Genomic DNA, 27,261 nt, shown 5'->3' with positions numbered 1-27,261 from the left:
ATGAGGCACAACAGCTCCACCAGCTACTGGAGGGAATGCAAAGAGGCTGAAGTGATGTTTATGCCCCCAATAGGTATGGGACATCCTTCCTCCTCTGGATCTCTTTGATCAGGATCTCCAGTGCCATCTCTGCAATCCTGTACGCTCCATTCTTTGTGGCTCAGTCATACTGCAACGTGCCACCATCCGCAAAGCAATGCACTGTTCGGTGAGACGAGCGAAAAGGAGCCCACATTTACACCTCTATGGACATTGTGCTCAATAGGCACTTGAGTGGTAAATCTGCAGGTCTCTTGTTTCCCACATCAACCAAGCTGAAATCTTTGCTATCAGCAATTCGACCAAAATTGTGTGTCAATTCCAGATCTTCACATTCTTATTATCTCATATTCATTTGGGGCCTGTTTTCATTCTTTGCCAAAATGACTCCCCTAGTATCCTCATCAATCTTCTGATCATATCCTGATACACTGATGGGAAATGCACAACTTTTGATTTACGCCTACCATTACTCGTAGCATAAGAATATTTTCCCTGAGATATGGTCTTTGATCTATGCCCACCATTAGTGGTGTTCTCAATCTACAGATTGCCGATGAAGGTCTAAACAAGGAGCAAGAGTAGAACATTCGGCTCCTCGAGTCTGCTCCGCAATCTGCATCCTTAAATCTGCATCACCCCTTCCCCCGATAACCTATCACCCCCCTTGCTTACCAAGCGTCTATCCATATCTGCCTTAAAATATTCAAATACTCTGCTTCCATCAACTGCTCAGGAGAGAGTTCCAAAGACTCACGAACCACTGAGGGAAAATATCTTTGTCACATCTCCTTTCTAAATGGATGACACCTTGGGTGGGATTCTCCGACCTCCTGCCGGGTCGGAAAATCGCAGGGGGGGGCGGCGTGAACCCCGCCCTCGCTGGCCGCAGAATTCTCCGGCACCGGAGATTCGGCGGGGGCGGGAATCGTGCCGCACCGGTGGGCCCCCCCGGCGATTCTCTGGCCCGCGATGGGCCGAGGTCCCGCTGCTGTAATGCCGGTCCCGCCGGCGTGAATTAAACCACCTCCCTTACCGCCGAGACCAGGCGGCGCGAGCGGACTCCGGGGTCCTGGGGGGTGCACGGGGCGATCTGGCCCCGGGGGGTGCCCCCACGGTGGCCTGGCCCACAATTGGGGCCCACCGATCCGCGGGCGGGCCTGTGCCGTGTGGGCACTCTTTCCCCTGCACGTCGGCCATAGCCTCCATAGCGAGAAATCCGCACATTTGGGACGGCCCGATGCCGGAGTGGTTCACGCCACTCCATCCCGCCGGGACCCCCCGCCCCGCCGGGTAGGGGAGAATCCCGCCCCATATTTTTAAATGGTAACCCCTAATTTCAGATTCGCCCATAAGAGGAAACATCCTCTCTACATCCACCCTGTCAAATTGTTCTGGATCTTATATGTTTTGATCAAGTTATTTCTTAATTTTCTGAGCGGATACAAGCCTAGCCTGTCGAACCTTTCCTCACTAGGCAATCCACCCATTCCAGGCATTAACCTGGTAAAGCTTCTCTGAAGTGCTTCCAACACATTTATATCCTTCCTCAATTAAGATGACCAGCACTGTACACAGTATTCCAAATATGATCTCACTAATTAGAACATATATATATAGAACTGTACAGCACAGTACAGGCCCTTTTCTGAAGCATAATCTCCCTACTCCTGTATTCAATTCTACTCATGATAGAGCATCACATTCCATTAACTTTCCTAATTACCTGTTGTACCTGTATTCTAGCCTTTTACAATTCATGCAGGAGGATACCCAGATCCCTCTGCACCTCAGAGCTCTGCAACCACTCACAATTTCCAGATTAAGCTTTTTTACTCTTCCAACCAAAGTGGACGATTTCATATTTTCCCATATTATACTCCATTTGCCAGATCTTTGCCCACTCACTTAACCTATCCATACCTTATTGTCACCTCCAGAAGTCATATTCACAACTTACTTTCCTACTTATCTTTGTGCCATCAGAAAATTGGCAACTAACCTTTAAATCCCTCATCCAAGGCATTTATATAAATTGGAAACATGAGGCCCAAGCACTGTTCCCTGTGACACACCACTCATTACATCTTGCAACCTGAAAAAAACCCATTTATGCCTCCTCTCTGCTCCCTGTTAGCAAGTCAACCTTCTACCCATGCCAATATTTTACCCTCTGTACCATGAGCTTTCATTTTCCGTAATGACCTTTGATGTGGCACTTTATTAAATACCCTCTGGAAATCCAAGTACACCACATCAATCGGCTCCTCTTTATCCTCACCACTGATCACTTCCTCAAAGGACTCCAATAAGTTGGTTAAACGAGATTTCCCTTTCACAAAACCACATTGACTTTGCCTGATTCCTTGATCTTATACAAGTGCCTTGCTATTACGTCTTTAATTGTAGCTTCTAACATTTTCCCCACAACCAGACGTTAAACTAACTGGCCTGTAGGTCCCCATTACGGCCTCTCTACATTTTTGAATAATGGAGTTACATTTGCTATCTTCCAATCTGATGGGACCTTTCTTGAATCAAGGGAGGGTTTGTATCTACTATCATACTAGACTCTCCTTTAAAGACCCTAGGATTAGTGTCATCAGGCTCCGAGCACTTGTTTGCCCGCAGCTCCAACAATTTACTCAGTACCACTTCTCTGGTGGTTGTAATTTTCCCGAGTTTCTCCCTCCCTTCCATTTCCTGGTTTATTGCTGCTTCTGGGATGTCACTTCTATCCTCTATAGTGAAGATAGAGGATAGATTAACTAAATAACGTATTTAGTTAAACGGCGTTAATATATACTGGGATGACTTTTATTCATTAGTAGCCTTATTCAAGATGATTAGACAGTGAACAAAACCATCAGGGGTTTATGTAGTGACCCAACAAATCAATTTGAATGTGGCCTAAGGAGAGTCTGACTGAGGCAGCAACACTAAAAACGCTCCATTAAGACTAACGGCTGGAATATGCTGTCGACAAATTAAATGTCGGGCAACTCTGAAATGCAACAGGTTTAGAAGGTCAGCAGGTTGATCCGATGATTCTCGAGAGAATTGCTTCCAATGACCCTTGGATATCCACAGGTGTTGAGTGAAACATTTAGAAGAGGCCCTCCGCATAACTGGGTGACAAACACACAACTGGGAAGTGACACCAAAACTCTTTATACATGAAGACTGAGTCGAGTCATGTGATGTGGGTTACGGAAGAGGTTTCCCATTGTCTTACCTCTCGTGGGTCTGGTAGTAGAGCTCACTTTCATTCTCTGAGATCAATACACTTAACAAATCACGGGCGGCTCGGTGGCACAGTGGTTAGCACTGCTGCCTCACAGCTCTAAGGTCTCGTGTTCAATTCCAGCCTCGGGTGACAGTCTGTGTGGAGTTCGCACTTTCTCCCTGTGTCTCCGTGGGTTTCCTCCAGGTGCTTCGATTTCCTCCAACAGTCCAAAAATGTGCAGGTTAGGTGGATTGACCATGCTAAATTGCCCCTTAGTGTCCAAAAGGTTAGGTGGGGTTACTGGGTTGCCGTGATAGGGTGGAGGCGTGAGATTAAGGAGGGTGCTCTTTCCAAGGGCTGTTGCAGACCTGATGGGCTGAATGGCCTCCTTCTGCACTGTAAATTCAATGATCTCTCAACTTCAAGCTGTCTCTCTCTGATCAGTTGAATATTTCAAGGTGTCACTCGCCCTACCGTCATTATAGTCTCCAGCAATAATCTGCCAACAGGTCACTAGTTTATAATTCCCTAGTTTCAATTTGTAAACTTCCTTAAATAATAGAGCAATGTACGAAACTTTCCATTCCAAAGGAATAATCCCCAAACGAGACGTTTGGAAGGTAATAGTGGGGGCATTTGTTTACATTCATTCCTGTGATTATGGGTGTCAATGTAAAGGCCAACATTTATTGTCTGTCCCGATTTCTTTCAAATCTGGATCGTAGTGAGTTGTCACTCTTTAGTGCCATTATTTACTTCATTACTGTCACGTTGCTTAATTTAATTTGGATGATGGCCTGCTGCTGATTCAAAAATATTTTGTTGGTATGCCTGACCTCCCCTTCTACTGTAAATACTGAAGCTAAATAATTTTTCGGCATGTCAATCATTTCCTTAATATCTTTGAAATATCACCATTATCAGTTTTTAAGCAGTCACTTTTCTCCTGACCACTATCTTATTCAAAAATAATTTGAATGCACTTTTGTTTTAATCTTGATATCATTTCCAAGTTTCTTTACATTCTTACACTTTTTTGCAGCATTTCCTAACTGTTTTGTTGCATGTTGCTATCTTAATATCTTTCACAATTACCAGGATCTTTGCTTTGGTTCTATGCAAGTGACTTCATTTTGATCTTGCCACCCATCTCTGTAGTTGCTCATGACTTTCTTTTAATAATAACAATCGCTTATTGTCACAAGTAGGCTTCAATGAAGTTACTGTAAAAAGCCCCTAGTCGCCACATTCCGGCACCTGTTCGGGGAGGCCGGTTTGGGAATTGAACCCACGGTGCTGGCCTTGTTTTGCATTACAAGCCAGCTGTTTAACCCACTGTGCTGAACCAGCTCCTAGTGACACAACCATGAAAAGGAAAAGATTGCTAATTGGAAAGCTCTTTCAAAGTATGGAACAGGAATGATGGGATGAATAACTGTCATGTTTGTGTTGGCTTTCTACCTTATTAATCTCAGAGAAATATAAAGATGCTTCAAGTTCTGAACCTTTACTTACAATATTTTAAAACATCTCTGAATTTACAGGATTTTCAACACACATGGGCAGAATTCTCCATCGGCGGGAAGCTCCGCTTCTCCAGCAGCTCATTCAAGCCCGTGGATTCCAGATGGTGTTTGGGTGGCCACAATTGGAAACCCCATTGGCCGGCTGCCGGACTGGAGGGTCCCTCTGCCGGCAGGGGCGCGCCAGAAAACAGGCCTGGCGGGACTTAATGTCCCGCACATGGGGCGGGATTGGGCAGAGAATCGGTTCCGACACTGGTATCGTGGCGGGCAAGATTCTGCGTTGACTTGACAGCGGCTTCGGTGAGTTCCAGAATACACGTACAGTAACCACCGTTTGCATATCAATCGTGGCCCGACCCAGTATTCTCCGAGGCCCTCACGATTCTTCGGCTCCGATAGACCGAATTCTCGATGGCGCGATTCACTTGTGCTTTTAAAAATCATGAAACCGGTGTCGTGGCTGATGAGGGAGAGAGAGGAGGTAGGACATGGAGAGGCACGACTGCGGGTTGCTGGTCTGGACACTGGCCGGGCTGGCTGGGGTGGGGAGCGATGGGTCAGGAGGGGTTTGACAGAAAAACAGGCTGTGTGGCCAGGGCGAGCCCCCCATGGGACCGGGGCGGTGCCCAGGAATGGACTGCTATTTCCGCAGCCTGCAAGGCAGCCATTTTGCATGCACCCCACTGACCACCCATCTTGCCCTCTGGGTCTGCAGAATGACACCGGCCTTATGGGTGTCCCCACCCCACCACCCGTGCATCCCATCATACTCCCCAATAGCCAACCGGCTGCCACCCACCGGTGGGTATAAGTTGGCCCAAGCAGGACAATGCCCACTGTAATCCCTACAGGGGCACTGGACAGGTGCTGCGGAGTGTACCCCTGGCAAGGGCAGTGCCAGCTGACGATACAACTGACAGCAGGGACAGGTGCCTGGACCAGAGCCCCCATGGCGCTGGGCACTGATGGGGCCATGGGTGCGGGGATGGGGGGTAAAACATGTGGGGGCAGAGCCCGCAGTGCCAACTGGGGCAATTGTGTAACCCGGTGGACCTGTTTTGAAAAAAATAATCTTTATTGTCACAAGTAGGCTTACATTAACATTGCAATGACGTTACTGTGAAAAGCCCCTAGTCGCCACATTCTGGCGCCTGTTCGGGTACACTGAGGGAGAATTCAGAATGTTCAATTCACCTAACAGCACATCTTTTGGGTCTTGTGGGAGGAAACCGGAGCACCCGGAGGAAACCCACGCTGGCACAGGGAGAACGTTGGACACAGGGGTACGCACCAAGCCAACTTGTTGGCCTCTTACTCCCTGCAGAAAATGGATATTGGAATACAACCAGCAATGGCAGCCTTCCTGCCACAGCCCTAGGGGATGCCCTGCAGCTGTACGAGCTGCGCTGCTCGAGGAGGAGGAAGCTGCAGCAGTGGAGCCTGCCCCAGAGAAACAGGAGGCAGCCACCCAGGATGGAGAGGCGGCCGCCCAACAGGCCAAGGAGGAGGAGGTGCAAAGAGTCTCCACACGAGGCCTTGCAGGTACCAACAGCACCTGTCATTCGAGCACCTGCTGGACCAAACATGCCGTGGAAGACTTCGGCTGAGCAGGAAGCCAGTGCGACATATCTGCCAGATTATGGTGCACCTGGCACTGTGAGGGAATGGGGCAGGATACCTGCTCCCAGTGGCCGCCAAGATGATGGTCACCATGAATGTTTATGCAACGGGGTGCTTCCAGGCACAGAGTGGGGTCCTGTCCGGAATCTCACTGAGCTTGGTACACAGGTGCATTACGCTGTCACGGAGGCCCAAATGCCCAGGCGGCTCAATGCATCCATCTCAATGTGGACCTAGCCAACTAGGATGCCCGGGCAGCGGGGTTTGATGTGTTAGGCAGGTAGGTTCAATGTGGACTGCATTCGATGCAGGGAAGCTAGAAACAGACGTCTAACACTGGAGAAGGTCCAACACTGTTTTATTCAACAAAAGAACTGATAGACATATTCAGCTGTGGGTCGACACTATACTGAACTGACTGGAGACCTTGTAGTAGCCTGACCCGACTTACTAGCTACCGCATAGTGTTTGCACTGTGCTAGCTCATGGACTCTGACTGTCTCAGTAGCTCAGTCCCGAGAGAGCGGGAAACCTAGTGCCCTCTGGCTTTATAGTGGTAGTGTCCTGTCTGGTGATCGGCAGCACTGTGTTGTGTGCTTACTGGTCATCCTGTGTGTCAATCACTGCCTGTCTGCATCTCATTATATACATGAGTGGAGATTATGACACCTCCCCCCCTTTTTTTTTAGATAAATAAATACTAAGGTGTGCATGCATATATGTATATATGCCTGACTATATACAAAAGGTGTCTAAATGAACGTATATACATAGAAAGCTGTCGATACTGCAGATACATGGCAAACAAAACAATATTTACAGAGGTTAAATCGATGAAGTCACAAAATGTACAAAAGTTCAGTCTACAGATTCAGTCTTTGTGGTGGGCGACAAATTCTTGTCGATCGCCGCAGAGGTGGATCAGGAGCCTCCTGCACGTGGAGAGGTGGGATCGCTGCCATCGCGGTGGTTGCATGGGCCGGCAGGATCGCTGGTAGATTGGTGGCCTCGTGGCAGGGTACGTCCGGAGGAAGCATCGTAGGCGGCGGGGCACTTCGGTCAGGTAGCGGGCGTGGAACTCTTCGCAGTGCCCGTCTGTTGCGCCGTAGCAGGGAGCCATCAGCCATACGGACAAGGAATGATCTTGGGGCCACTTGTTTGATCACAACAGCTGTGGCTGACCAGCCACCTTCAGGCAACCAGACACGAACAGGATCAGTTGGGGCCAGCTCGGGTAGATCCGTGGCATGAGCATCATATGTGGCCTTCTGTTGGGCCCGTGACTGCTGCATTTTCTGTAAGACCGTGAGGTGGTCAAGGTCCGGAACATGGATGGCTGGAACTGTGGTCCTCAGAGTGCAATTCATGAGCATCTGCGCTGGAGACAACCCAATGGACAGTGGGGTTGCCCTTATGCCAGCATCGCCAGGTTGAAGTCGGAGCCTGAGTCTGCAGCTTTGCACAGCAACCGCTTTACAATATGGACCCTTTTTTCAGCCTTCCCGTTTGACTGCGGGCAGTGGGGATTGGCGGTTATGTGATGGAAGTTGTAGGACTGTGCAAAATCAGACCGTTCCTGGCTGTAAAAGCAAGGACCGTTGTCGCTCATTACCGTGAGCGGAATCCCATGCTTGGCGAATGTTTCTTTGCAGGCTTTGATTACCGCCTTCGACGTGAGGTCGGACAGTTTAATCACTTCTGGGTAACTGGAGAAGTAGTCGACCAGGAGTACGTAGTCACGCCCCTTGGCATGGAAAAGGTCTACACCTACTTTGGACCACGGAGAGGTCACGATCTCGTGCTGTTGCAGCGTTTCCTTGGGTTGACCTGGTTTAAACTTCTGACACGTGGGGCAGTTGAGGACTGTTTCGGCAATGTCCTGGCTGATTCCCGGCCATTAGACCGTCTCCCGAACTCTGCATCGGCATTTCTCGACACCAAGGTGACCCTCATGGAGTTGGCCCAGCACCATAGCCCACATGCTCTGAGGAATTACGATCCTGTCGAGTTTCAGAAGGATTCCTTCCACAACCATCAGGTCGTCTTTAACATTATAGAACTGGGGACATTGTCCCTTCTGCCAGCCATTGGTAAGATGCTGCATCACACGCTGCAGCAGAGGATCCTTGGCCGTCTCCTCACAAATTTGGACCACCTGTTCGTCAGAGGCCGGAAGGTTGGTGGCACACAACTGCACTTGCACTTCTATGTGGCAGATGAAGTCACTTTGTTCGCACGGTGTGGTAATGGACCTGGATAGGGCATCTGCAACGATCATCTCTTTGCCTGGTGTGTAGACAAGTTTGAAGTCGTAGCGGCGTAGCTTAAGAAGAATTCGCTGTAACCAAGGTGTCATGTAATTTAAATACTTCTGGATTATATGGACTAGAGGCCTGTGGTCCGTTTCTACCGTGAATTTTGGCAGGCCGTAAAAGTAGTCGTGAAACTTGACTATCCCTGTCAGGAGGCCCAGACTCTCCTCAATCTGAGCGTACCATTGCTCAGTGGGCGTCATGGCCCTGGAGGCATATGCCACAGGAGCCCAGGACGAGGAGTCATCTCGCTGGAGGAGCACCACCCCAATGCCGTCCTGGCTTGCATTAGTCGATATCTTGGTTTCCTTGGTTGGGTCGAAGAACGCTAGAACTGGGGCTGTGGTGAGCTTTGCTTTCAGCTCACGCCATTCCTCTTCATGTGTGGGCAGCCACTGGAATTCCGTCGACTTCCCCGGGGTAGAGGGGTCAATTACTAGGGGGCATAGGTTTAAGGTGAGAGGGCCAAGGTTTAGAGTAGATGTACGAGGCAAGTTTTTTACGCAGAGGGTAGTGGGTGCCTGGAACTCGCTACCGGAGGAGGTGGTGGAAGCAGGGACGATAGTGACATTTAATGGGCATCTTGACAAATACATGAATAGGATGGGAATAGAGGGATACGGACCCAGGAAGTGTAGAAGATTGTAGTTTAGTCGGGCAGCATGGTCGGCACGGGCTTGGAGGGCCGAAGGGCCTGTTCCTGTGCTGTACATTTCTTTGTTCTTTGTTCTTTACGAGATGGCGGAGGGCCGTGGTGTGGGATGCCATATTGGGAAAGAATTTCCCGAGGAGGTTGACCATCCCAAGGAAGCGAAGGACCGCCTTCTTGTCCTCCGGGGTCTTCATGGCGTTGATCGGCAAGACCTTGTCGGCATCTGGCTGCACGCCCTGCTGCGAGTGTGGTCACCCAGGAACTTAATATCCGATTGACCAAATGAACACTTTACCCTGTTGAGCTGGAGACCATGTTCATGAATTCTCTGGAATACCTTCTTGAGGCGAGCGATGTGTTCCTGGGGCGTTGTGGGCCAGATAATTATGTTGTCAACGTATACTCGCACCCCTTCGATGCCCTCCATCATCTGCTCCATGATGCGGTGAAATGCTTCGGAGGCAGATATGATCCCAAAAGGCATCCGGTTGTAGCAGTAGCGACCGAACGGGGTGTTGAACGTGCACAGCTTGCGACTGGACGCGTCCAGCTGTATTTGCCAAAAACCCCAGGAGGCGTCCAGCTTAGTAAATAATTTAGCATGAGCCATCTCACTGGTCAACTCTTTACGTTTTGGTATCGGGTAATGCTCCCGCATGATGTTACGGTTTTGATCCTTAGGGTCAATGCAAATGCGAAGCTCCCCTGACGGCTTCTTTACGCAGACCATGGAGCTGACCCAGTCTGTTGGCTCTGTGACCTTCGATATGATGCCCTGGTCTTGGAGGTCCTGTAATTGCTTCTTCAGATGATCCTTGAGGGGCGCCGGCACCCGGCGTGGTGCATGAATTACAGGGGTGGCGTTCGGCTTGAGCAGGATTTTATATCGGTATGGGAGCGTGCCCATTCCATCGACTATGCTGTGGTACTGCGTGATGATGTCATCTATGTCGGCTTGCAAGTTTCCATCAGGCGAGGCCGTCGCCGGTGATGATGACATGGTGTGGACTCGCTGAACCAGGTTCAGGAGCTTGCAGGCTCGAGCACCGAGCAGGGATTCTCTGTCCGGCCCGACGGTTTCAAACCGCAGTGTTGCCTTGATCACCTTGTTGGATACCCCTAGTTGACAGGAGCCACTGGCAGCTATGGCATTGCCATTGTAGTCAAGGAGCTGGCAGGCCGGTGGAAGAATGCTTGGTCTGGCGCGGATGATGTCGAGGTCGGATTTTGAGACGAGGTTCGCTGATGCTCCAGTGTCCAGTTTAAATCGGATGCGAGCCTTGAGGCTGTGAGGACAGCACACCACTCGTCGTCGGGATCCACACTGAGGATCGAGTGGCGTTTCGCCATTGTGGTGGAAGGCAGCGCATGTGTAGTTATGATGCCCACCCGGTATGGGGACTTGAGGCACTCAGCATCAGGATCTGTTGGGTTGTCGGGATCAGAATCTGGCATGCCTTGTTGTATTGAGCGGACACTTCTGCGCCGCAGCTAGGATCCCTGGCTGCTGAGCGGTGGAGCAGATCTGCAAAGGGCTGCGTAGTGGCCAAGCTTGCCACACTGCAGACACCGGCGTCCTTTTGCTTTAAATGGGCGGAATCACAATTCGGACACGTCATGACGCCGACGTATGCACCTGCGCAGTCGGGTTGTCGGCCTCGTCGTCCACTCGGTCGTGGCGCGCATGCGCAGGGAACCAGGTAAAGCACGCGAAACGGCCACTCTCCTCGATGCTCAGGCCCTGCATTTGTGCAATGACCTGCACCCGTTCCGCCTCGTGGGAGGCCAGCTTTGCAGTTTCTGCCACCCTGATGTGGGAGTAACGATTCTTAGCATGCTCATGGACAACCCACGTCTCGATAGCAACAGAGAGGGTCAACTGTTTGACTTTCAGGAGCTGTTTCCGAAGGGAGTCGGAGTGGACCCCGAAAACGATCTAATCCCGGATCATGGAATCAGCCGTTGAGTCATAGTTACATGACTGCGCTAGGATGCGGAGATGGGTCACGAAGGACTGAAAAGGTTCATCCTTACCCTGAAGCCTCTGCTGGAAAACGTACCGTTCAAAGCTCTCATTCACCTCAATGTCGTAGTGGCTGTCAAATTTCAGCAGGACTGTTTTGAATTTTGTTTTGTCTTCGCCGTCAGCAAACGTAAGGGAGTTGTAGATGTGGATGGCATGGTCCCCCGCGGTGGAGAGAAATAGCGCGATCTTCCTGGCATCCAATGCTGCTTCGAGGTCGGAGGCCACGATGTACAGGAGGAACTTTTGCATGAAGATTTTCCAATTGGCGCCGAGGTTGCCGGAGATGCGGAGCTGCGGAGGAGGCTGGATGTTTTCCATTTCACCGGATGGCTGCTTGCTGGTCAATGCTGATTCACTCGCGGTAGATCCGTCAAGATCAGTATCACTCTGGTACCATGATGTGTTAGGCAGGTAGGTTCGATGTGGACTGCACTCGATGCAGGGAAGCTAGAAACAGACGTCTAACACTGGAGAAGATCCAACACTGTTTTATTCAACGATAGAACTGATAGACATATTCAGCTGTGGGTCGACGCTATACTGAACTGACTGGAGACCTTGTAGTAGCCTGACCAGACTTACTAGCTACCGCATGGTGTTTGCACTTGCTAGCTCGTGGACTCTGACTGTCTCAGTGGCTGGGTCCCGAGAGAGCGGGAAACCTAGTGCCCTCTGGCTTTATAGTGGTAGTGTCCTGTCTGGTGATTGGCTGCACTGTGTTGTGTGCTGACTGGTCCTCCTGTGTGTCAATCACTGCCTGTCTGCATCTCATTATATACATGAGTGGATATTATGACATGGTTCGCGGCCATCGATGACCCCTAGAAGCACTTGCAGATGACAAACCGCTCTAAACAAACCGAAATGGTTCCGCTTGATGAACATGCAGCTGATATGTGACCATCAGATGTACATCATACACGTCTGTGCCCGATAATCGGGCAGTGTGCACGACGCCTTCAGCCTGCACACTCGACGATTCTTGGCATGTTCGAGACGATCCCCCGGCTGTGGGGTTGGCCCCTGGGTGACAGGGGTTATCCACTGAAATCGTGGCTGATGACACCTATTTGAGGCCACAGACCAACGCGGAGACAACGTTACAATGACGCCCAAGCAGCGACCAGGTCCGTGATCGAGCGGTGCTTCAGCTTGCTGAAGATGTGGTTCCGGTGCCTGGACCGCTGTGGAGGGGCCCTCCAGGAGGATGCTGAGAGGGTCGCCCACTTCGGGCCGGTCTGCTGCGTCCTCCACAACATCACGCAGCAGAGGGGCGACGTGCTGTTGGAGGGGGATGAACACGAGGAGGCTGCGGGGAAGGCAAGGGAGGCAGGACTGGGGCCCAGGCAGGCACAGGGAGCCGCACAACTTTGTCGAGGGCAACACGTAAAGGATGCTCTCATCGCCTCCAGGTTCACCGACTGGAGGGGCGGAGGAAACTGGCCAGGGGCACGGACACTGCATCCCCCCACCAGCCAATTCCCCCCCACCTGTAACCCCCTATTGCCGCATGACAGGGTGTGGGACACTGGGTTGACAGTAACACCGGGTCTGGCCTTTGGAAGATGATGACAACCCGCTCTGATATGTGCTCTGGTGCTCCACATTGTATGACAATGTCTGACTCCTGCCCACGGATGCACTTTCCACCATCCACCTGGGTGATCCCTGCATGCGAACTGGCCATTCCATCACACGGTCCTACCAAATCCCTGGGGTGACAGTGGTGGGGGCAGTCGGGGAGGAAGATGGGGAGCCCAGGCCACCCACAATGTCCGCCCATTCTGCCCCAACTGCACACCCACTCTGGCCAGCCCACACCAGACCACCAGCCCTCACACCGAGGAAGGTTGCAACAGTGTTAACAGGTGCTTCATGTACTCAAATATTTACAGCTAAGTGCCCTAGCTCCGAAACTAAACTGTGCCCTACACTGGTGCTGAGCTAACTAGTGTCCAACTTTGTGGCCTTACGGGTCCTAATCCTACGTCTAGGTGGATCCCAAGATGGTACCTCAGGAGTGGAGGTGGCCTGCTGTGATTACCGCCCTGCGACCTGGGTCTCCGTTGATGGACATCTTCTGAGGTTGCCGGGCCTAGATGGGCCCGGCTGCTGCTTGGGCTCCCAGGTGACATGATGCTATCCTGTTCTACCTGCTGCCCAACATATACACTACGGACAGGAGGAGGTGAGTCCGAGGTGCTGCGGTGTTCCGGCATCACCCCTGCGGGAGTCACCGGCATGGGCCCCATCACCTCCTCCTCCCTTGGGGTGCCCTGTGGCCCCCCGGTCTACTGCATGGGACAGGGGTATGAGCGGAGCTATCCCCTGAGGCTCCCCTTGACATAGTCCCTGGCTCTGCGATGCATCTCCATGGTCGATGGGACTGTCCATTCCAGAAGCCCGAAACCCATCTGGGCGGCAGTTAGTTCCTGGTGTCTGCTCGCCCTGACTGTGCCCCCTCAGGTGATCCTACCTCTACCTGATGTACCGGATCAGCAGGGTGGTGTGTAATGATATGCATAAGGCAAGTTTGTACATAAGTTATGCATGACCTCCGATCACTAGGTGGCGTGTTAAACCCACCACGTGACCCTGTGATCCGGAAGTTAGGAGTAGGTTGTGCTGGGAGATGGACGTATTTGCAGTAGTTCCACAATAGATGGTTAGTGTTAGTTATTCATTATTTAATTTATTCTAGTTATCTTATCATGCAGTTGTCTACAATAAATTATTTTAAATGACATGTTCTGTAGTTCATCATGCATTTCGGCCAATCTACAGAACATGACATGGTGCACACCAGATGGTGTCCCTTGAGTCTGTTCATTAAAATGCCGAACCGAGGTGAGTGTCTCTGAGTTGGTGGAGGGTGATGAAGACAGCTGTGTTGGAAATCAGTGTCATCCTCGGACTCCAGCTCCGGGGTGTCTTGGGTCACAGGAATATGACTACCATCCATGCTGCTCTCCTCGTCCTTGCTCAGCACACAAGGGGTTCAGGCTGTGCCACTGGCTGGGGGCGGGGGACCCCATATGGACCTGTCGCATCACAAGCAGGGCGTGCTGGACACAGGACAAGATGCATGATTAGACCGTGGGCCGGGGGGTGTGGGGGTGGTGGGGGTGGGAGTGAGGGCGTGGATCAGAGTGAGGGTGAGGGTGGGGGAGAAGGTGGGGGTGAAGGTGGTGTGGGGTTGAGGCTGCGGGTGAGTGTGAGGGTGGTGTGGGGGTGGTGTTGCCGTGGGTTGTGTCATGTGAGAGTACCTTTAAGACATGGATGTTTAAGCAATGTACCTTTAAGAAAACAGTGATGTCAGAGAGTGGGAGGAGCTGAGCTCAGGTCAGCCATTTTGAAGTTTCAGTTTGGAGGAAAATAGCTTGGGGAGTGTCTGTGTTTTGCAGTGAGCTGGATTTGCTGTGATCTCTGCCATGAAAGACTATCTCTGGATTATTTGGGTGATTTAAACTCATAACAGTAAAGCCTTTAACCTGATGCGATTCTGTTTAAAGATGTTAAGTCTCTTGGAAGTTTGAAGGAACATTTTGAGGAATTATTTACTGTTGTAATATTTTCGGAGTTATCTTTGAAGTAAGGGGTGTTAAGAGATCCAATGTTCATTTAATATGTTAAGTAGAGTTCATGGACTTAACATTGTTTTGTGTTTAAAAACCCACATGTCCATAATTGCAATCCCACACCTAGGGAACAAGTCGTGTGCTCGGAAAAGCAACAAATACATTAAAGGGGGAGGTTGGTTGAACTCCATGATACATTTTGGGGTTCTGAAAACGCCTCGCCCATAACAATTGGGGGCTTGTCCGGGATAAAAGTCTATCTATTGGATTGGCTTTTGTGAACTTAAAGACAGTGAAGGATTGTTGCTCTTCCGGTGTGGTATTTTAGTTTAAGTGGGGAGTGTGTTGTGGACAATGGCTCTTTCAGAGGCTCAGAAGTTTTTGGGGGTGGAGACTGTCACACGCAGTACTTTGCGAACAGAGATGAAAAGCAGACTGTTGGGTCTGGAAAAACCATTGCAGTTAACATATCCTGACAAAATGCAAAAAGATGAGGTAATTATGGCGGTGGTTAAGCATTTAAAGTTGCCTGAGATAGAGTTTGACTCATGGGAAATGGCAAAAATTCAGTTGCAAATTAAACAAATGGAACATGAGAAAGCATTAAAGCGGCTTCATTACGAAAGAGAGCGAGAGGAAAAAGAAAGAGAAAGAGATAGAGAGGAAAAAGAAAAGGAGAGAGAAGAAAGAAACAAAGAAAGAGATAGAGAGGAAAGGGAAAAAGAGAGAGAGTTTGAACTTCGTAAAATGGGTCTGAAACAAGAAAATCAGTTAAAATTGGCAGACGCAAAGGGACACGTACAGTTGGAGGAGATGGATGAGGATAATGAGATAGAGCGTCATAGTCGAAGACGTGGTGGGGATTTATTTAAATATGTCCAAGCATTGCCAAGGTTTGACGAGAAGGAGGGAGAAGCCTTTTTTCATTTCATTTGAGAAGGTAGCTAAACAAATGCAATGGCCACAGGACATTTCGGTGTTACTGATTCAAACAAAGCTGGTAGGTAGGGCTAGTGAAGTGTTTGCCTCACTACCGGAGGAGGTATCTGGAACGTATGAGGACGTGAAGAAATCCATCTTAAGTGCATATGAGCTGGTGACTGAAGCTTACAGACAAAGGTTTAGAAATTTAAGGAAAGAATTTGGTCAAACATACATGGAGTTTGAAAGGCTCAAACAGAGTAATTTTGATCGGTGGATAAGGGCTTTGAAAATAGACCAAACGTATGAAGCTCTCGGAGAAATTATGCTTTTGGAGGAGTTTAAAAATTCAATTCCTGAAGTAGTGAGAACTCATGTGGAAGAACAGCGGGTTAAAACTGCGAGATTTGCAGCGGAAATGGCAGATGATTATGAATAGTTCATAAATCAAAGATTGGTTTCCGACATCAGTTTCAGCCGGTGAGGGATAGAAACTGGGGACATGAGACATACTCACGTGGTAAAGGTGATCTGATGGGAGACAATAAAGAGAGTGTACCTCAGATTTAAAAAGAATTCCAGGAGGGTGGAAAAGAAATGAAAAGTTTCAGATGTTTTCACTGTAAGAAACTAGGCCATGTAAAGTCACAGTGTTGGTGGTTGAAGAAAAGCACTGGGAAGGCTGATGTGGTAAAACAGGATAAGACAGTGGGGTCTGTTAGAGTGGTAAAGGAAAGCCCAAGGGAAGCAAAGGAAGTGCAAATGATTGTACAGCCTGTTCAAGAAGTAATTGTTAAGAAGGTGCCAGGTGTATTTAAACAATTTACTTGTGTGGGTAAAGTTTACTCATGTGTATCAGGAGGAGCAGGTAAAGAAATCACAATTTTAAGAGATACAGGGGCTAGTCAATCTTTGATGGTAAGAGATGAGGAATTATGTAGTTTGGGAAGAATGTTGCCAGAAAAGGTGGTGATATGTGGAATTCAGGGTGAGAGGAGTAGCGTTCTATTATATAAGGTAAGGTTGGAAAGTCCAGTGAAGAGTGATGAAGTGGAAGTAGGAGTAATAGATAAACTATCTTGTCCAGGAATGCAGTTTATCTTGGGTAATGATATAGCTGGATCGCAGGTGAGAGTGATGCCTACTGTGGTTGATAAGCCAGTGCAAAATCAGACAACTGAAGGTTTGAAGGACGCATATCCTGGGATTTTTCCCGATTGTGTAGTAACAAGGTCGCAAAGTCACAGGTTAAGACAAGAGGAGAAATAAAAGAGTGAAGATGACGTTGAAGTGCAATTATCAGAAACAATTTTTGATCAGATGGTTGAAAAAGACCAAGAACAGGTGGAGGATGAGGCAGATATTTTTAGTTCAGGAAAATTGGCAGGGTTACAACAGAAAGATGTAGAAATAAAACGGATATATCAGAAAGCATATACGGAAGAGGAATCTGAGAGTATACCAGAGTGTTATTACCATAAAAATGATGTCTTGATGAGAAAATGGAGACCTGTACATATGCAGGCGGATGAAAAGTGGGCAGAAGTTAATCAAGTAATATTGCCGGTAGGGTATAGAAAGGAAGTGTTGCGAGTTGCACATGAGGTACCAGTGGGAGGTCATTTGGGAATAATGAAAACTTAAGCTAAAATCCAGAAACATTCTCATTGGCCTGGACGACATAAAGATGTAGCTACATTTTGTCAATCATGTCATACAGATCAAGTGATAGGGAAACCTCAAGCAGTGATAAAACTAGCGCCCTTAATACCCATTCCAGCATTTGAGGAACCTTTTACAAGGGTCATAATTGATTGTGTAAGACCGTTTCCTAAAACAAAAAGTGGGAATCAATATCTTTTGACTATAATGGATGTGTCTACTAGGTTTCCAGAGGCCATTCCAGTACGTAATATTACAGCGAAAAGGATTGTGGAGGAGTTAAATTCTTTACTAGATATGGACTACCCACAGAAATTCAATCGGATTGAGGATCAAATTTTACTTCAAAGTTATTCAAAGAAGTTATGTATAGCTTAGGAATAAAACAATTTAAATCAACTGTGTACCATCCAGAATTACAGGGAGCGTTAGAAAGGTGGCATCAGACATTAAAGACAATGTTGAGGGCATATTGTCAAGATGATCCAGAGGATTGGGATAAAGGAATTCCATTCGTATTGTTTGCAATTAGGGATGCACATAATGAGTCTACCAAATGTAGTCCTTTGGAACTAATTTTGGGTTATGAGGTAAGAGGACCACTTAAATTGATTAAGGAAAAATTGGTGGGTGAGAAATCGGAAATTACACTTTTGGATTACGTGTCAAATTTTAGGGAATGATTAAATAGAGCAGGTGAATTGGCGAGACAACATTTGAAAGTTGCACAAAATGTGATGAAACGGGTAGCGGACAAGAAATCCAAAGTTCGTAATTTTGCCAGTGGGGATAAAGTTTTAGTGTTGTTACCAGTGGTAGGTGAGCCATTAAAAGCTAGGTTTTGTGGACCGTATCAGATTGAAAGTAAATTAAGTGAGGTGAATTATGTGGTAAAAACACCTGATACAAGGAAGACTCACCGAGTGTGTCATGTGAATATGCTAAAAGGTACTTTGAAAGGGGGGAGAAAAAGGAGGTTTTAATGATTCTAACTCAAAGTGACGAACCAAATCCAGATGACTGTGAATTTGACTTACCTCAAATTAAATTGGAAAATGAGGATGTTCTTAAAAATTGGGATGAATTGTTAAGTTACCTTCCAGAGGAAAAACAAACTGACCTGAAAGAGTTATTGATATCACATGGGCAAGTTTGTAGAGATAAACTGGGAAGTACTAAAATGGCTATACATGATGTAGATGTGGGAAATGCTGTTCCTTTCAAACAACACCATATAGACTTAATCCTTTAAAATTGGCACAGGTTAACAGAGAGATTGAGAGTATGCTTAACAATGGCATAATTGAAGTGGGTTGCAGCCAATGGAGCTCACCCATAGTGATGGTACCTAAACCAGATGGTACCCAATGGTTGTGTGTGGACTATAGAAAGGTGAATGCAGTTACAAGAATAGACTCTTATCCTATCCCACGTTTGGAGGATTGCATTGAGAAAGTGGGACAATCCGCTTTTATTTCCAAATTGGATTTACTGAAAGGTTACTGGAAAGTACCTTTATCTGAAAGGGCGAAGGAGATTTCAACTTTTGTGACCCCAGATGGTATATACCAGTTCAAAGTTATGCAATTTGGCATGAAAAACGCCCCAGCAACATTTCAACGGTTAACTAATACACTCGTTTCAGGATTACCCAATTGTGCGGTAAACATCGACGATCTGGTAGTTTTCAGCCAGACATGGAAAGAACATTTAAAACATCTGAGGGAGTTATTCGATTGACTTCAGGAGGTGTGTCTGGTGATAAACCTAGCCAAAAGTGAATTTGGAAAAGCCCAAGTCACTTTCCTTGGCCATGCAATCGGACAGGGTCAACTGGTCCCACGGGTTGTGAAAACAAACGTTATTGGGGAGTTTCCGATACCCTCGACACGACGGGAAATAATGCGATTTCTTGGTATGAGTGGATTTGTACCAAATTTTAGCAGTGTGGTCGCTCCACTGACAGACTTTCTCAAGAAGTGTAACAAATTCCAGTGGACAGCGGAGTGTCAACAGGCATTTGACGACCTGAAGGCTGTGTTAACCACTGTTCCTGTGTTAGTCATCCCAAATTATACCAAACCATTCAAAGTGGCTGTTGATGCGAGCGATGTGGGTGTAGGTGCGGTGCTTCTACAAGACGACGACGAAGGGCTAGAGCGGCCTGTTGGTTATTTTTCAAAGAAATTGAATTCTCACCAGAAAAAGTATTCGACGATTGAGAAAGAGACTTTGAGTTTGGTGCTGGCTTTGCAACATTTTCACATTTATGTGACCAGCAATCCATCTGACACCATTATATATACTGATCATAATCCTTTGACGTTTTTGGAGCAATTCCAGAATGACAATGCAAGGCTGTTTCGCTGGAGTTTATTGTTACAGCCATTTCATTTAAAAATAGTACATGTGGCAGGACGGGAAAATGTGATAGCCGATGCTTTGTCACGAATATGATCAATTGAGAAGGTTTTCGGTTGGAGGAAGAAGAACAAAGAAAAATGGACTATATTATTATACCTGTTTGCGTGTGTTGTTTTCTTTAAATGAAAATGTATATTTACTGTGTGCATTTCTTAGTGGATGGTGCAAAAGTGAAAATGAAACCATCTTGAAGTTGATGGTTTATTTTTTTTTCTTGGGGGGGAGGTGTCATGTGAGAGTACCTTGAAGACATGGATGTTTAAGCAATGTACCTTTAAGAAATCATTGATGTCAGGGATTGGGGGGAGCTGAGCTCAGGTCAGCCATTTCGAAGTTTCAGTTTGGAGGAAAAGAGCTTGGGGAGTGTCTGTGTTTTGCAGTGAGCTGGATTTCCTGTGATCTCTGCCATGAAAGACTATCTCTAGATCATTTGGGTGATTTACACTCATATTAGTAAAGCCTTTAACCTGATGTGATTCTGTTTAAAGGTGGTAAGTCTCTTGGAAGTTTGAAGGAACATTTTGAGGAATTATTTACTGTTGTAATATTTTCGGAGTTATCTTTGAAGTAAGGGGTGTTAAGAGATCCAATGTTTATTTAATATGTTAAGTAGAGTTCATGGAATAAACATTGTTTTGTGTTTAAAAACCCACGTGTCCATAATTGTAATCCCACACCTAGGGAACAAGCCGTGTGCTCGGAAAAGCAACAAATACATTAAAGGGGGAGGTTGGTTGAACTCCATGATATATTTTGCGGTTCTGATGCCTCGCCCATAACAATTTACACACGTGGCATGGGGAATCACAACTCAGCAGTGTCTCATTTCCTTGCCCATGAGCGAGCTCCACCCTGGTGACCGCACTTTCCTGGGACCATCGACCAAGTCCAGGGCTCTCTGCTCAGTCATGGTGAGGGGCCCAAGGTCCCGCGGTCCCCTCCAGTCTTCACCAGCTCCTGGTGGTTATGGGCGGCCTTCTCCTGGGAGGAGGGGAGAACAGAAAATGACAGTGTTAGACAGTCCAATGCATGCAGCCCAGGAAGTGGAGCTGGTAGCATCAGAGGCCAGGGCACCCGGCCATGGCGGCCGGTGTGGGTGCTGGCATGTGGTGCAGGGTGGGCGTTCGAACACCCTCCGGGTGGATTGGGGGAGGGGATAGGGCTACGGGTGTGTGGGACCGGGGTTAGTGCCAGGCGCACAGTGTTGCCTCCTCACCTTGGCCACCCTGAGGTGCTTGTGCAGTTTTTTACAGCACTACTGGCCGGTGTGAATGATGCTGCTGGTGGTGATGACTGCTTCTGCACTTGTGCCCAGGCACGGTGAATGGCGGACCTAACAGCCTCCTTCCCTGGCCTGGGTACAGGTTGGGCCACCTCCCCTCCACCAGGTCCAGGAGGATCCCTAGCTCAACATCCATGAAGCGGGGTACCGCTCTCCTCACTGCCATCCTGTTGGTTGGGGTTGGGACGTTGTGTGTGAGGAGTGAAGTGTGTATATGTGGCTGCAACTTGTCAGCCTTCTGAGTGTCAATCACGATTCCAGCAAATCCAGCACCGTTTTTCACTGGAATCGATTATGTTCCATGTGGTGCCAGTGCTAGCCCCTTAACAGTCGGCTGGGGTCTGTGGACTTGTAGAGGGGTGGCCTGGGGCGGAGTTGGGGGGGCGCCCATACAGCCGGTGGCACTCTGCACATCTAAGGACCACAGTTGGCTGTCCATGGGGTGAGCAGCCAGATGCCTGCCTTGCAGGCCATGCACATGGCGGTCCGTACCCGGACACTCCAGTCATAGGGGGACATGCCGATCCCAGGGCTGTCCTCTTGGTCACTCCCTGCTACTCCCCCCAGTCTTGGCAGACACCCCTGGCCAGCTGCCCAATTAGCAGCTCTCCATTGAGCCTTTGGTAACTTGGCTTACCTTCTCTCTCCCTCATCGCCCACAGCGCCTGTTCCCGATTTTAAGTAGAACAAGTGAACCACGCAGTCGTCAATTCCGCTTGGCAGAGGCGGAGAATTGTGGGAGGCTTGAGAATACCACGTCAGGCCCGTTCACGATATGCTAATGGCCATTACTGTACAATTTGCATGCCCACGCTGGCATCCAGTGTGGACCGCATTCATGCCGCATAGAGACGTCAGAATGGCGGTCCGTTGAACGCCAGTGCGGGCCTCAATTACCGACTGATCGAGATTCACGATTCCGGCATCACTGGACAGAGAATCCCACCCATGATCTTTTTTTCGATCCCAGATCCTTTCCAGAACATTCAATGGTGGCAGCCATTTTGCTCCACCCAGAGGTTTAAACAATCACGCAAGTGTACAAGGATCAATGAACCAGTCAAGCCAATCAAACATAGATGAAATAAACCATTAAACATTACAATAACCTCTCCGACAACAAATGATTGAATGATTCTCTCACTTTGCCTGCACTGAGCTTCAGAATGTCAGCTTTGGCGAAAGAATATGTGATTATGTCATGTATTAGATATCAGTAGATTTGTATCTCATGAACAGAGACATCCGGAGCCTCTTTCCTTCGCCACTGATCTTTTAAAGTAACAATTGAAGACTCCAGCTCTGCTCTCTAAGTCCGTGCATTTTAAATATGACTTTGGCCCCACTACCATCTGTCTTGCTATTGCTCTGTTACTTCTGTTCCAAGGTGACTTCAGCTAACCTGAAACTTAGAACAAAACGAAAGATAGAATGGAAGGAAAAGGATACTCATTAAAATATGAGATAAATACACCCCCCAACATTGCAGTTGCAATGTCATGAAATAGATAGATGCAGTGATAACATAGCATGTGTGTTGGAGCACAATCTAGAATCAAATTACCCTGGCAGTTATACATGCACTGTAATTAAAGCAACTTGTTCTGGAAATGTACATCTGTATCTTGACCAGTTTCGGACTCTACTGGGTCATTACTCGGGACAGCACAGTGGCACAGTGGTTAGCACCTGTGAGCCGGGTTAGATTCCGGCCTTGGTTGACTGTCTGTGTGGAGCTTGCACGTCCTCCCCGTGTCTGCGTGGGTTTCCTCCGGGTGCTCAGCTTTCCTCCCACTGTCCAAAGATGTGCAGGTTAGGTGGATTGGCCATGCTAAATTGCCCCTTAGCGTCCAAAGGTTAGTTAGTGTTACGGGGATAGGGCGGGGGAGTGGACCAAGGTTAAGGTGCTCTTTCGGAGGATCAGTGCAGACTCGATGGCTGAATGCCCACCATCTGCACTGTAGGGTCTCTATGACATTCTATGATTTTATGACATTCCAGTGAACTATTGAAAACACACACATTTGACTGGTGCAGACGCGATGGGCCGAGGGATTTTCTTTGTGCTGTAGGCATCTATGACTCTACAACACCTGGTTGAATGTGAAATGACAACTGTTTGGGAATTTCAGTAGTTGTACAATATCCAGAACACAATGGATTCCAATGAATTGTTGCCTTCAGCACACAACAATTAAAATGACAGCGAGGCAAAAGACATTCACTGATACACAGGTGTTTTAAAATGGTTTTCTTTACAATGAGTGTATGTGACGTGTGTCTGCTGCCTTTGTGCTGAGTTCAAACTATTGCAATCATTAAAATAACAAAAGTACAGCCCAGGGAGGCAATTCTGTCCAACATATAAATACCAAGCTGTGTAAAGTGGTGAAACACAGTCAGTTACTCAGCTAAAACTCTGAGCTCAAAATGGGAAAGGCAAGGATAAATCAGAGTTTATATATTGTATTGGAATTCTTCATTAAGTATTGCCTACTTTGAGAAATTCTTAACTTTCAAATCTATATTTTTCCACAGATTATCTTTTACGAGGACAGGAACTTCCAGGGTCGGCACTATGAGTGCAGCAGTGACTGTGCTGACCTGTCCCCTTACTTCAGCCGCTGTAACTCCATCCGTGTTGAGAGTGACTGGTGGGTGATGTATGAGAGACCCAATTACATGGGATACCAGTATGTTCTGACCAGGGGAGAATATCCTGACTACCAGCGCTGGATGGGATTCAATGACAACATCAGGTCATGTCGCTCTTACCCATATGTAAGTTGCCTTTGGTGGTTTGTATGTTCTAATCAAACTGACTCTGAGAAAATGATCAGTGTGCTCAACATTTGAGTTTGTCTGAAATATACAGGTCTGATCTTAGCTTTAGGCAGTGGTGGTTAACAGGTAATGTGTTGTCTGCCTGCCATTTATCCAGCCTGATTTCCTAATCTACTGATATGTCTTTCTGTCACTGCCAGAAAATAGTAACAGCTCTTGTAATTTTACAGCTGCTGTTAAGTTATGCAGTTTGGTTGTCAGTCAATAGATACACAAACTGGGAAGTTAGTTGTAGGGATTAAATAAAAGCAAAATACATGGAATGCTGGAAATCTGAAATTGTCAGCATGGTTTTATGAAGGGTAAGTTGTACTTGACAAAGTTCTTTGAGGATGGATAATGGGGAATCTGTGGATGTGGTATACCTAGACTTCAAGAAGGCATTTGTGAAGCTGCCACATAATAGACTGATCCAGAAGGTGAGATCGCAGGGCATTGGGGTTGAGTACTAAATTGGCTGACTGACAGGAAGCAGAGGTTTGGGATAAATGGGTCTTTCTCTGGCTGGGAAACTGTAACTAGCGGGGTGCCACAGTTGAAGTCATAGAACATAGAACATAGAACATAGAACAATACAACGCAGTACAGGCCCTTCGGCCCACGATGTTGCACCGAAACAAAAGCCATCTAACCTACACTATACCATTATCATCCATATGTTTATCCAATAAACTATTAAATGCCCTCAATGTTGGCGAGTTCACTACTGTAGCAGGTAGGGCATTCCACGGCCTCACTACTCTTTGCATAAAGAACCTACCCCTGACCTCTGTCCTATATCTATTACCCCTCAGTTTAAGGCTATGTCCCCTCGTGCTAGCCATTTCCATCCGCGGGAGAAGGCTCTCACTGTCCACCCTATCTAACCCTCTGATCATTTTGTATGCCTCTATTAAGTCTCCTCTTAACCTTCTTCTCTCTAACGAAAACAACCTCAAGTCCATCAGCCTTTCCTCATAAGATTTTCCCTCCATACCAGGCAACATCCTGGTAAATCTCCTCTGCACCCGTTCCAAAGCCTCCACGTCCTTCCTATAATGCGGTGACCAGAACTGTACGCAGTCCTCTGACTTCAACTGTTTACAATCTATATAAATGATCTGCAAACATAAAAACATTTGCAAATGATACTAAAATAGGTGGGAAAGTGGGTGGTGAAGAGAAGATAAAGAGTTCACAGATGGATAGATCGGCTAAGAGAATTGGCCAAAATTTGGCAGATGGAGTTTAATGTGGATAAGTGTGAGGGTATCCATTTTGGCTATGAAAATAGAAAGAAAAATTATTATCAAAATGGAAAGCAGATTCAAAATGTGTCTGGGCAGAGGGATCTGGGTGTCTTTGTTCATGAATCTCAGAAAGTCAGTCTGCAGGTACAGCATGTAATAAAAAAGGCAAATAGAATTATAGCCTTTATTGCAACAGGACTGGAGTATAAAAGTTGGGTGGTGTATTCCAATTGTATAGGGTGTTGGTAAGGCTACACTTGGAGTATTGCATCCAGTTTTGGTCTCCTTATTTGAGGAAGGGTGTGAGGGCATTGGAGGCTGTTCAGAAGAGTTTCACCATGTTGATTCCGGGGATGAAGGGGTTGACGAATGAGGAGAGGTTGAACAGTTTAGGCTTATAGTCGCTGGAGTTTAGAGAATGAGGGGAGAGCTGATCGAGGTATATAAAATACTGAGAGGGAATGATAAAGTAAATGTAGACTAAGTGTTCCCCCTTGTAGGGCAATCTAGAATGAGAGGTCACAGATAATGGTTGAGTGACGGTAGATATAAAACTGAGGAGGAGGAACTACTTCTCGCAGAAGGTGGTGAATTTGTGGAACTTGCTGTCCCATAGTGCGGTGGAATCTGAATCATTAAATGGTTTCAAGAGGGAGATCGATATATAAAACCAAGATAGATATATTTCTGATAAAATAAATGGGTTAAAGGGATATGGGGAATAGGTAGGGAGTTGGATTTGAGGCCAGAAAGAGATCAGCCATGACCTGATTGAATGATGGAGCAGGCTCAAAGGGCTGAACTGCCTACTTGTACTCTTAATTCCTATCTTCCTATAAAAACAGAAGAGCTGGAAATGCTTTGCAGGTCGTATCGTATCTGTGAAGAGAGAAACAGTTTAAGATTTTGAGTCATGTAGGATTCTTTTTCAGAACTTTTAGCTCTAGGTGTCTTATGATGACAGCTTGTTGCAAAACACATGAATATTGAGGATATAATTGTGAACATTTATTTGCAATTGATCAGATAGTCACCACTGAACACCAAGTTGACACATTAGACAGTGTAGAAAGTAATAAAGTCATATTTGGATAGTCACAAAAAGACTGGCTACAAAATATTTGCAGATATATTTGTACTCACCTCATTTGTGTTCTTTTAATTTTTAAATAAATTATAGGAATGATAAATCTGTTCCCCCCTCAGAGAAACAGTCTCAAACATAATCAACCTATGGAACCAATGTTCAGAAATTATCTCAGCTTTGCTCACATTGTTGTCATCATCTGGGCTCTGTTCTATTCCTTCCTTTACAATAAGAAGTCTTACAACACCAGGTTAAAGTCCAACAGGTTTGTTTCCATGTCACTAGCTTTCGGAGCGCTGCTCCTTCCTCAGGTGAAGGAAGCAGCGCTCCGAAAGCTAGTGACATTGAAACAAACCTGTTGGACTTTAACCTGGTATTGTAAGACTTCTTACTGTGCTCACCCCAGTCCAACGCCGGCATCTCCACATCATTCCTTTACAATGTTTCTGTTATACGATATATTAAAAAATGTATATTTATAGTTTAATCTTATCTCTATCACAGTACCGAGGTGGAAACTACAGGATGAAGATTTACGAGCGGCCTGACTTTGGAGGACAGATGATGGAATTCATGGATGACTGTCCATCTGTCTATGATCGTTTCCGTTACCGTGACATCCACTCCTGCCATGTGATGGACGGTTACTGGACCTTCTATGAACATCCCAACTACAGAGGTCGACAGTACTTCATGAGACCCGGTGAATACAAGAGATACAGTGACTGGGGCGGCTACAACTCAACTATTGGATCTTTCAGACGCATGAGGAATTCCTAGCCTGTTATTATAAAACATTTGTGAACATAATAAAATACCTTGTGTTACACTTA

At 47.2% G+C, this 27,261-nt stretch overlaps 1 protein-coding gene across 1 annotated transcript; it reads left to right on the top strand.

Annotated features, from left to right (window-relative positions):
• LOC140406893 (gamma-crystallin S-1-like) lies at positions 1 to 27,261 on the top strand. Its single transcript, XM_072494764.1, has 3 exons — positions 1 to 73; positions 23,772 to 24,049; positions 26,933 to 27,261. Exons 1-3 carry the CDS (start codon positions 1 to 3, stop codon positions 27,206 to 27,208), a joined length of 627 nt encoding a protein of 208 aa, XP_072350865.1. The 3' UTR covers positions 27,209 to 27,261.

Source organism: Scyliorhinus torazame, chromosome 2 (genome assembly GCF_047496885.1).
Source record: "Scyliorhinus torazame isolate Kashiwa2021f chromosome 2, sScyTor2.1, whole genome shotgun sequence".
NCBI classification, from domain to species: Eukaryota; Metazoa; Chordata; class Chondrichthyes; order Carcharhiniformes; family Scyliorhinidae; genus Scyliorhinus; species Scyliorhinus torazame.
Note: the sequence above shows the minus strand (reverse complement) of the source record. Positions and strands in the feature narration are given on the sequence as shown.

Coding starts and splice junctions, on each gene's coding strand:
- LOC140406893 (XM_072494764.1), top strand. CDS start 1: ATGAGGCACAACAGCTCCACCAGCTACTGGAGGGAATGCAAAGAGGCT. Junction 74..23,771: donor GATGTTTATGCCCCCAATAG/GTATGGGACATC, acceptor GCCTACTTTGAG/AAATTCTTAACTTTCAAATC. Junction 24,050..26,932: donor CATGTCGCTCTTACCCATAT/GTAAGTTGCCTT, acceptor TCTCTATCACAG/TACCGAGGTGGAAACTACAG.